This window comes from Hemibagrus wyckioides, linkage group LG25 (genome assembly GCF_019097595.1).
Source record: "Hemibagrus wyckioides isolate EC202008001 linkage group LG25, SWU_Hwy_1.0, whole genome shotgun sequence".
Taxonomy (NCBI): domain Eukaryota; kingdom Metazoa; phylum Chordata; class Actinopteri; order Siluriformes; family Bagridae; genus Hemibagrus; species Hemibagrus wyckioides.
Genome location: NC_080734.1, coordinates 4201583 through 4214096, shown reverse-complemented (window position 1 = coordinate 4214096; position 12514 = coordinate 4201583). Strand labels below are relative to the sequence as shown.

The following is a 12514-nucleotide window of genomic DNA, read 5'->3' as shown; positions in this document are numbered from 1 at the left end:
CGTATATCTGACGCTGCTAAAAATAATACAGCCTCCTTATTAACACGACTCAGCGTTTCCTCTTGGTCTTCAGTGCACTGGACCGCACTGAGACATGCCTGAGTGTGTACACGACAACATTGTTCAGTTACTGATCCTCAGATAAAGTCCCACAGTTCCACCGTATCCTATCACGGCATGACATCCTCCTTCCTGATAGCTACTGATGCTGGATGAGCTTCTTGCAGTTCTCGGGTAAACACATGCTTATCTGTACAAGCACTTCAGATCCCACGCACTCCTTTTCTAGGTACTTCGCCTTGTTTAACAGTGTTAAATAAACCTCAGCTGTAATCAACACAACAGGTTTACGTTAACGTGCTACTGTTTCCATAGCAACAGGGTTTCTACATAAATAAATGATAGGTGCTATAGCATACATGTTAAAGGAGGCCAGCCGTAGGTGTTGTGCAGTAAACCTCACTCCCCTGATCTCAAGAGGCACACTAGCGACTGAAGCTAGAGGCTGCAGTCTTTAGCCGCCTTGTTAAAGCGCCCGCCTCCCATGCTGGAGACCCAGGTTTGAGACCTGCTTGGAGTGGTGGTGAGTAGGACCCAGGGGGGGTTACATTGGTGCCGTGACCCAGATGGGAGTGAGGATTGGGGGGGTGAGTGTAACAGAGGCCAGCGGCAGGTAAACCTCACTCCCCTGATCTCAAAAGGCGCACTAGCGACTGACACTAGAGGCTGCAGTCTTTAGCCTCCTTGTTAGAGCGCCCACCTCCCATGCCAGAGACTTGGGTTCGAGACCCACTTGGAGCGGTTGCAAGTAGGACCCGGGGGGCGGGTTACACATGCTAACAAGAGCTTGTTTTTGTTTTTTTGTTAAGTGTATAAGTGGAAGAAAGCACTTCAAGACACACTGAGAGGGAAAATAATCAACTTTCTGGTGGTTATAGTAACCATGCTTAGCTCCAGGCAGCGTACTTCTACATCACACAAGTGACCACTTGCTGAACAAGCGAAGAAGGAAACAGTGATGAGCTGATACGGAAACATGAACACACTCGGCCTCAGAGTTACACACAAAGTGATTCATCTCAGTTTAAACCAGCAGAATGTTCATTACAGCATTATTTTTTACGTTGACTCGATCCCTTGTCAGTCCTGGGGGTCTGCTAACTAACGTAATAAAAGTACAACTTAACAACTGCCACATTTAATGACTGCTAAACGCTCTGTTCATTAACTAGAGCTTCTGATTTTGCAAACTCACAGTAGCCAGCTAGCTTAGCACTGTGTCTGTGTGCTGCTGTAACCTGATATTATAATTTATACTTTCATATACTCAAATAAATAAATAAATTAAAATTCTTCTTTCCCATTGGATCAATTGGATTAGTACAGAATCAGTATTGGCTTAGTAATGAATCAGTACTGAAACGGTATTAGCTCAGTAATGAATCAAAACTGAATCACTATTAGCTCAGTAATGAATTAGAACTGAATTGGTATTAGCTCAGTAATGAATCAGAACTGAATCGGTATTAGCTCAGAAACGAATCAGAAGTTTTGGCTCAGTAATGAATCAGAGCTTTATTCCACTTATACACTACAATCTGCTAACTATTATATTCACTGAATCGCTATTAGCTCAGTAATGATTCAGAACTGAATCAATGTTAGCTCAGTAATGAATCAGAACTGACTCGCTATTAGCTCAGTAATGAATCAGAACTGACTCGCTATTAGCTCAGTAATGAATCAGAACTGACTCGCTATTAGCTCAGTAATGAATCAGAACTGACTCGCTATTAGCTCAGTAATGAATCAGAACTGACTCGCTATTAGCTCAGTAATGAATCAGAACTGACTCGCTATTAGCTCAGTAATGAATCAGAACTGACTCGCTATTAGCTCAGTAATGAATCAGAACTGACTCGCTATTAGCTCAGTAATGAATCAGAACTGACTCGCTATTAGCTCAGTAATCAATCTGTACTAAATTCATACTGGCTCATTATTAAATTGCTACTGAGTAAGTATTGGTTTAGTAATCAATCTGTACTGAATCAGGATTGGCTGTCATGAATTTAATAAGACTCATCACATTACTCATAAAGTGAGCCATTTAGCTTGCTACTAACTAACTAACTCGTATCTAACTAGCTTAAACACAGATTCAAAAATTAAACCCAAAATGCATTTGTAGAAACAAGCTAAATCTTTCTTCCAAACAACGTTCAGCTAGTGTGTGTGTGTGTGTGTGTTTGAACTAGCTAGCTAACACTTGTTGTAGCCCCTGTCTTATGTTCATGTCAAATTAGCAATGCATTAGCTAGCTATTCTTAGCCTCTAATTTGCTAAACACAGGGACCTGGCCTTTTTAGGGAAAACACATCTTGCTCCCTGATTCCTTACATATTTCTCCAGCCACCAAAGAACTGAAATATTTCCAGCCCTTCAGGGCAGACATAACATCTGTCGTCCACCCAGCTGACAGACGGACAGAGGACAGACTCAGTCCCTTCGTTATAACCTCTCATAATCACGTCATACACCATCACACACCGCTCACGGGGTCAGATTAGCCTTGTTCAGAGTCAGCATTGCTCTTAAACAGTACAAGTGTTCAGAATATGACTATTAAATAAATACATGTTGTATACCACATGCTTTATCTTCACATACATGTTACTTATGTCTATACTTTTAATTATTATTATTAAGTGCTGAATTCTGGATTCTGATTGGTCACAACGTGGTGCTGAATCATCTTCGTTTATTTTAACAACTCTGAGAATAGCAACGGTTCATTAGAGGAAGCACATTAAACTGATTTAAAACAAACAAATAGGTAGATAAACAAACAAACAAATAAATAAATATAAAAATAAATAAACAGATAATATATGGATTAATAAATAAATATAAAAATAAATAAACAGATAATATATGGATTAATAAATAAAAATAAATGAATACATAAACATAATTAAACATAACTAACTAAATAAATAAAAGTGTGTAATTGTTGAACATTTTTGAAACATGATTTTTATTTAATATTTAAATAAATATTATTTAAGTAAATAAATATTATTTGAGTCTCCAGTGTCAGCGCTTTGTAACAGTCTTTACAGTAAATGGTAACAGGAACCGATTTGTTCTGATGTGAACATAAACATTACACGTAGCTAGAAATGGATAAAAAATATCAAATATATTTTGTCAATAAATACAGATATTGTTGTTGTTATAAAAACAGAATCAGCTTGAACTCACTCACAGTAACTCCGCCTTCCCCATCACACACCCTGGGGTTGATTATTTTCCAGGAAATCACAACAGAACCCCTGTTTTATTTCTTCCATACGTTATTACGTAGGACTTAATTTGAATAAAAAATTCGGACTTGACCGGATGGACAGAGGAAGACAGAACCTGCTATAGACACAACTGCAATAACAAAGCGTATCTCTCTCTCTCTCTTTTGCCGCCCCGTATTTGATCTTTCTCTCTTGCTCTCGATTTGGGCCGCTGCACATACGGCGCCCCAGAGCCTCAGGAGCTGTCCCTCTGGCCCATCCTCAATGGACCCTCTGTATTCCTCCCTCCCTCCCTCTCTCTCTCTCTCTCTCTCTCTCTCTCTTCCCCTCCCATCCTTTATGACTCTTATCTGATGGCTTACTCTTCCACACCATCCATCTCTCATTACACCTCTGTACACAAACCACCGTCTCCTGCAGCTCCTCCAGCTGTAACCTTACATACGCTTACACACTGAGGCAGAACTGCGGGCTCAGCTGTGGCTCTTAATAACCAGCCATTAGCAAATATTCAATTATTCAAGGAGAGAGAGAGAGAGAGACAGAAAGAAAAATCGATCCATAACCCTAAGTTTAAAAAGGGGCAGAAAAACCGCAGCTCCTGACCAGGCTGTTTTTTTTGTTTTTTAACAGATAGAGTAACTCATAATCCTGTGTTTTTATTCTTTATCTGATTTTTTTCCTTCGTCTTGTTTTGTTTTTTTAAATCGTATGTGATTTCCAGAGCCAAGATTAGAGAGAAAATGAGAGAGAAACATTGCTAAAATTCCAACGTCGCCAGAGAGGAAGTTTATCGACCACATCTCCAGTACAGCGCCTCACACAAACATGCACTCATATCACTCTCTCTCACACACACACACACACACACACACACACACACACACACACACACAGCTAAAAGGCTGCCTTGTCTCCTGGCTGTTAGACCACACCTGTTCAGATCATACACACCATTTCTGAAGCATCTTAACAAACAAAACTCTTTTCAAATCTGATGATTTTCCTATTAAAAGATAATAGTTTTTATCCATTTTGTGTTACTTCCTGTTTTCACTTACTTTATAGCAGCTATAAACAGTCTTCCCTTCACCAGCCTTTCTTCTCTCTTAAATGTAATGAATAAACAAAACACAATAGGTTATAAATAGTTGTGTTTAGGATCTAAATAAACAAATAAATAGGTATTGCAGGTTTATTTGTTTAAAGGACGAGGGACGCGGCGAGACGCCCAGGACGCAGGAACAGGAAGAGGAACTCGGAGGAAGGTACAATCACCTCAGTGTTCGTCGCCGAACCATCCTCGTCCACCACAATACCTCTTTCAGACGTTTCACGAATTTTCATATCTGACATTCCGAAGGCAAAACCGCAGCGGTGCCAAAAAGAGAGAGTGCCCCCTTAAATAAGCCCCCTGAAAAAGTCTCTCTCAGAGTGAGAGGAAGCGAGAGGGTTAACAGGAAACAGAAACGGAGTTAAGTATAAAGGCAGGACCAGGAGTGTTTTAAATCTCTGATCAATTATTAAAGACTCTTGCGGAAATAGAAAGACAGGTCTGACCCTGCTGACCACCGTGAAGAGGCCATTATCTGAGACAGGCCATTACGAGTATGAATAAATAAAGAGCCGAGAGACATTACAGACGCACGCAGAGACGGAAGCGATGGACGAAGACAGACCGAAAATGATGACACTCTATCAGCGATTAAACGGTCATCAATAATGATACGGATTTAACTCAGTTTCATTTTATTTCTATTCTATAGAACATTTTAGAGGTTCTCAATATGAAGAGCCCCTTAAATTTATTATATAGTACCTTTTCTCTTTCCGTGTACCCAGTACTTAGTTCTTGGATCACCCAATAGAACCATTTAAAATACTACATACAACCTTTCAGGGGTTCCAAACATAAAGCTCCACATAGAACCCTTTAAGGTACTATATAGCATCTTTTAGGGCTTCCAAATATGAAGCGCCCAATAGAACCCTTTAGTGTTCTATATAGAACCTTTTCTCCTAAGAGTGAACCTAAAGTGTTCTAAACCTAGGTGTTCTAAATATGAAGCACCCCCTTTAATTTACTATATAGTACCTTTTCTCTTTGATTGTACCCAGTATGTAGTTCTTACAGCACCCAAAAGAACCCTTTAAAGTACTACATAGAACCGTTTAGGGGTTCCAAATATAAAGCACCCAACAGAACCTTTTAAAGTACTGCATAGAACCTTTTAGGGGTTCCAAATATAAAGCACCCAAAAGAACCCTTTGAAGTACTACATAGAACCTTTTATGGGTTCTCTAGAACCCTTAATGGTTATATATAGAACATTTCCTTTTAAGAGTGACCACAGTATGTAGTTATTTAAGTATTCAATAGAACCCTTTAAGGTATTATATTGAACCTTTTTAGGGGTTCTAAATATGAAGCGTCCAATAGAACCCTTCAGTGTTCTGTACAGAACCTTTTCTCCTAAGACTAAACCCAGTACGTAGTTCTTTCAGTACCCAATAGAACCCTTTAAGGTACTATATATGAAGTGCTCCCTTTAATTTACTATATAGTACCTTTTCTCCTCGATTGTACCCAGTATGTAGTTCTCACAGCACCCAGCAGAACCCTTTCAGGTTCTATATAGAACCTGTCCTTCTAAGAGTGAACCCTGTAGGCTGTTGTAGACAATCAGACCCTAACAAGAAGAGATTTTAGACACAATGAGAACCTAAACGTATTTTACTTATACAGCTGTACAGAAGTGTTGATGTGCAGTGACACTTCGCGCGACACAGAGCCAAAACATGACAATAAAACAAACAAACAAACAAACACCCATGCACAGCATCACAGAGCCAAAACATGACAATAAAACAAACAAACAAACAAACAAACACCCATGCACAGCATCACAGAGCCAAAACATGACAATAAAACAAACAAACAAACAAACACCCATGCACAGCATCACAGAGCCAAAACATGACAATAAAACAAAAACACCCATGCACAGCATCACAGAGCCAAAACATGACAATAAAACAAAAACACCCATGCACAGCATCACAGAGCCACCTTTTTTTCCCTTTAAATCTTCACACACTCTTATGTACTTCCATGTGTTGCTTTTTACATTAACAATACAATACATGAATAATAATCCTGCACGAAGCCCTGAACTAATATCCAGGTAATATCTGTAATATGAGTAATGATGAGTACTGATGAAGCTAATGCTGAGTTAAGGCACTAATCACTAACTAATCACTGACTAACCTTAACTAGGACGAGTGAGTACAGATTCACGTGTCAATATGGACCACATTAAGTACGTTCATGTATGAACAAAGAAATGGAAAATAATCGTATTCATCAATCACAGCATCTGCTGAACCAATAAATGTTACAGGATTCAATCCACCCTTGAAATGCATTAATAGACATCACATGGCATCTTTACAGAAATATATACCTTCAGGACATATGTTATAGACTTTAAACTGACCAGAAATTCATTTGAGTTGTAACAGGAAGTCTAATAACACAACAACTGTTCTATTATGGGTTTGAGTTGTAACAGGAAGTCTAATAACGCAATAAAGCTTTATATTATGCGTTTGAGTTGTAACAGGAAGTCTAATAATGCAATAACTGTTCTATAATGATGCATCTTTCTATGTTTGATAAGATCGATGATCGGGTTATTAATAAAATAATCCAGCGCCAAATCCAATCCAGTGACAAAAAAAGGTGAGAAATCCCAGGATTAGTGCGGGATTCTTCATGTTCTCTGTAAATAGGATGAATCTTATTAGCATGATGTATATATTCAGTTCAATTCAATTTATTTGTAAAGCACCTTTAACAACGGTCATTGTCTCAAATCAGCTTTAAAGAAATAACTCAGAATAACACATCATGCCGAACATACTCCGATTTTCCCGACAGTATTCCCGATTCTCCAACTGGAAAAACACGATTTTTTCATGTTTTAAAATACGCTGCATTCCCAGTTCAACAGCCTACGCCTTCTTGTTCACTATTTTAATTTATAATGTTCTTTCTCTATTATATGACAGGATTTAAAACTAGGTGTAGAACTAGGTTTACTGCAGCCAGTACCTGTAAGCTTTCTGTCTTTTACTATAAACTTCCTTATTTTCACAATAATCAGTGTTTAAAAGCTTGAAGAGATCTACAGCACTTTAAAGATAATTTTCCAACACTAACAATTTTTATGTTTACTTTTTATCCGTTTATTGATACAGTAAATATTTCAGAATGATGATAACATGATCGCGCATGTTACAGCCGATGCTTTTTCATCATCCTTTTATTTTTCTTTCTTTCTTGTAGCGCTCAGGAAACCTGCCCCACACACAGGAAGAGGTCACCGAGTATTACCCCAACCTCTGACTAGCACTTCCTGGTTACTTCCCGGTCGTAGAGCAGCTTTAGGCAGCTGTACGTTTTAAGCATCTCATGCCTGTAGGTTGATTTGTGAAGTCTTGCCATCTCTAGCACATGTGCCGTCATTTTTGCCGTCTTTTTGTCTTCTTGTGTTTTAGGCCCTTGCTTTATTTTCACTTTTCTGCATGGATCCTCAGGCTTCCTGTGTGAACAATTCTTACAGCTTTACCTCTGATCTCTATGGAGACTCCTACTATACATGCTACTAGAAAACTTCTCTGCATCAACAATTACACAGGGTTTAAATGCTAAGTATATGAATAAAGCTAAAGTATATAAAATAAGCTAAGTTACCGTGGAAACGATCACGTTAGAACAAGTGCATTCAAATAAACCGGTTCAGATTGATACGAATCTGAGATACTGAATAAAATGACTCAACACCTTCTGACCAATCAGATTCGAGAACATCACTGCAGGAAGTGATAACAGCTCGTTAACGGATCAGAGCAGTTCGGTCCACTTCGCTCTGCAAGGCAGCTTTTATGTTTTCCTCTTCAAGCACACTCATTTAACAGCATGCACCACTTCTTAATGAGCTGAGAGTTGAGTCAGGTGCCTAAATGTGCCGAGAAACTGTTTCAACGTTCCAGGAAAAAGAGAAAATCCAAAGCCAGGGCTGGTAAACAAGGAGGAAGGAATGTGCAAACAGATACGCAGGCAGTGAGACAATGTCTGGACCCCAGATTATTCAATACGGAGGAAATGTCTAATCCTGTGCATCAGCCATGCTGGGGTCTGGATTCTGATTGGTTGATTCACCTTTTTTTGTCTTATTAATATAAAGAGACAGAGGAAAAATGACATTGTTTACAGCTGCTATAACATACACTATATTGCCAAAAGTTTTGGGACGTCTGCCTTTACCTGCACATGAATGTAATATGGAGTTGTCCCGCCCTTTACAGCTATAACAGCTTCAACTCTTCTGGGAAGGCTTTCCACAAGGTTTAGGAGTGTGTTTATGGGAATTTTTGACCATTCCTCTAGAAGCGCATTTGTGAGGTCAGGCACTGATGTTGGACGAGAAGGCCTGGCTCACAGTCTCCGCTCTAATTCATCCCAAAGGTTGAGGTCAGGACTATATGAAGTTCCTCCACACCAAACTCACTCATCCATGTCTTTATGGACCTTGCTTTGGTCACTGGTGTGCAGTCATGTTGGAACAGGAAGGGGTCATCCCCAAACTGTTCCCACAAAGAGCATGAAATTGTCCAAAATGTCTTGGTATGAAGCTGAAGCATTAAGAGTTCCTTTCACTGGAACTAAGGGGCCGAGTCCAACCCCTGAAAAACAACACCTGAGTTCATTGATCTGGAGGGGTGTCCCAATACTTTTGGCAATATAAGTATAAGTAAGAACCTGTTTCACTGATGTTCCTCAACATTATATGTAACTGTAATTGGATTAAAAAAAATGAAGCGTAACTGCTGGCAAATTGCTTTGGAATAAGAGGAATAAAGCACTGTTACTGATAGAAAAATAATACTGATCAATTTCTTTCATCAGTATTATTATTGAATTGATTATTTTCCTTTAACAGCACAATCCACAGTCTCATTCCTTCAATAACAGCAGTCCAGCCTAACATCAGGGTTATTTTTGGTTTCAGCCCCGCCCCTTAATCTGCATAAAGAAATATTAGGGGCGGAGCCTCTTAGCTCGGGCAGTTATACAACAGATCTGTTTTATTTATTAGACTAAGATCTCAAACTAACTAATTAACTAATTCACAAACACACACACAATAACCACAGAGTGCAAATATATTAAATGTGTCAAAAGTGTAGGGTTAAGAACACTTGGTACGAGCAGTTTTTGAAATATATTTTTTTTCTGACACGACAGAGGCAAGGAAACATGTTATTAAACATTATTAAACCTTTATTACACAAAACACGCAGTTCTTCACCTTCTTTGGCGAATAAAGTGTTAATTACGGGTTTCAGAGTCACTTTAAAAAGCAAAAAAGTAATGCAAAAATGGTCATTAGTGAAATGTGTGAATGGGGGGATTAGTTATCATGATATTAATGAAAAACAACTGGAGCAGGAAGACAGGGGGAGAGTTTGTGGCTGTAAAGTTGGAGGTCTCAGGTTTGACTCAGGTTTATTACAGTCTCATCATGTTATTCATTTTTTGACTGTAAATTAAAACAAGGTCTATATTTAATGCGCGTGCACACACACACACACACACACACACAAAGACAGAAGGCTCAGTGATGCTCCAAAACTGTCATGAGAATATTCCTTAGACACTCTAAGGCACTAAAGGGAACATTTCCTCTTTTTAATTAGTTTAATTTAATTGAATCTAATTAGTGTTTTATTATTAGCTTTATTTAGGTACATTAAATTTTTAGGTACATAAAATCGTTTTTATATTAATATTTATAAAAGGTAGATATTTCCGGTTAGCAGTGACAGCACAAGGTGCAGTTTCGCACCTTCTTCTCTCTTTTTTTCTGAGAGTCTGTATTGCAGAGTCATTTAGACGCAACCTGCGCATCTCCTCCGCGAGCGCGCGCGCGCACACGCCCGCACGCACGAGCACAAACGCACGCACGCACTCACTTTCTCACTCGCGCAATTCATATTTCTATAGAAATGTGTCTCCACGACGCTTACCTTGGCGTCCTCGGTGTCGTTGTCGCCGCCGCCGTGGGTCTCACTCAGGTCCGCTACGCGCTCCTCCACGGCGCTCGCCTCCTCAGGGCTCTTGGCGTCCCGTTGCGCGGATGTGCTCGCTCCCATCCCGGAGTGGAGAAAAATACCCTTAAACAAACCGAAAGAAAACCGGCACGAACTCGCCCAGTCGTCTGCGATAAGTCGGTACTATAGAGCAGAAAAACAGCGAAACAAAACTGCACGCGCAGCAGCGGCAGCAGCACGAGACTCTTATGAAGGACGTCAGGCTTCTAGAAGGATGAAGTCGGCTGTGTCCGCAATCACCTTTTCAGGACGCCCCCTCCCTTCCAGACCCGCCTCGCAGCATCAACACACAACAACTGGAGCGCGCGCGCACACACACACACTCTCTCTCTCTCTCTCTCTCTCTCTCTCTCTCTCACACACACACACAGTTCCAGACTCCGGCTTTGTCCCAAACCGCACACTACCCTACTACACAGTACCCCGATCCATTAGGTCACTACAGGTGCCATACTTTCTTCTTGCACACTATCCAGTACTGTAGTATGCGGTTTTGGGACGGATCCAAAGAGTCACTTTTACTGATTCGATTCTTGTGAGCAAGTGATTCGATTTTTTTCTATGATTTGTTTCATTTTCGGTTTAAGGAAGAAAAAAATACAACACCCACCAAAAAATAAACCCACCACAGAGATCAGGAATCAAACACCACCGTGTGAGGCACAGTTCCAGGAAAATAATCAACGACGGGTTGGTAGGATGAAGGGAATAAAGTGTGTGATTAAGGGATTGGAGGTAAGGAATGAGAAGATAAGAAATAAGATGCGAGTTTAAAGGGTTTGGAGAATAAGTAAGGAATATAACGAGGTGTGTTGCTACAGGAAAATAATCCAAACCACCCTGAAGGTCATTATTTTCCAATACAGACTTGTACCACAGCAAGCTGCCAGTGAGTTTATAGATACAACATCCATTTATCATGCATATAAGAATGGCATGCAATATTTCTATAGTTTTACTCTATTAGTCCTACTCTTGACTACAGAAATGTGATCAATCCCTCCTGCTCCTCTACATGAAGGTGATCAATCCCTCCTGGTCCTCTACATGAAGGTGATCAATCCCTCCTGCTCCTCTACATGAAGGTGATCAATCCCTCCTGGTCCTCTACATGAAGGTGATCAATCCCTCCTGGTCCTCTACATGAAGGTGATCAATCCCTCCTGGTCCTCTACATGAAGGTGATCAATCCCTCCTGGTCCTCTACATGAAGGTGATCAATCCCTCCTGGTCCTCTACATGAAGGTGATCAATCCCTCCCTGCTCCTCTACATGAAGGTGATCAATCCCTCCCTGCTCCTCTACATGAAGGTGATCAATCCCAACATCTCATACATTAAGTTGATCAATCCCAACATCTCCGATACAGAAAGGTGATCAATCCCACCTGCTCCTAAACAAAAATGTGATAAATCCCTTAGAAAGGTATAGAAAGGTGATCAGTCCCTCCCTCTTTTATACAGAAAGATGATCAATCCCATCCTCTCTTATACAGAAAGGTGACCAATCCCAACATCTCCGATACAGAAAGGTGACCAATCCCAACATCTCCGATACAGAAAGGTGACCAATCCCAACATCTCCGATACAGAAAGGTGACCAATCCCAACATCTCCGATACAGAAAGGTGACCAATCCCAACAACATCTCCGATACAGAAAGGTGACCAATCCCAACATCTCCGATACAGAAAGGTGACCAATCCCAACAACATCTCCGATACAGAAAGGTGACCAATCCCAACATCTCCGATACAGAAAGGTGACCAATCCCAACATCTCCGATACAGAAAGGTGACCAATCCCAACAACATCTCCGATACAGAAAGGTGACCAATCCCAACAACATCTCCGATACAGAAAGGTGACCAATCCCAACAACATCTCCGATACAGAAAGGTGATCAATCCCACCTGCTCTTATACATAAATGTGATCAATCACTCCTGCTCCTCTTCATTAAGGTGATCAATCCCAACATCTTTTACACACAAAGGTGTCCCACCACTTCCCACAATTGAAGCCTCTC

General features: G+C 40.3%; 1 protein-coding gene across 1 annotated transcript in view; it reads right to left on the bottom strand.

Annotated features, from left to right (window-relative positions):
• The window catches only part of akap12b (A kinase (PRKA) anchor protein 12b), a 62285-nt gene extending 51542 nt beyond the window's left edge, over positions 1-10743 (bottom strand). Inside the window, exon 1 of the mRNA XM_058379587.1 lies at positions 10404-10743. Coding sequence (XP_058235570.1) covers positions 10404-10529 — 126 coding nt within the window. The 5' untranslated portion in view covers positions 10530-10743. The remainder of the gene's footprint in view (positions 1-10403) is intronic.
• Positions 10744-12514: the final 1771 nt, after the last annotated feature.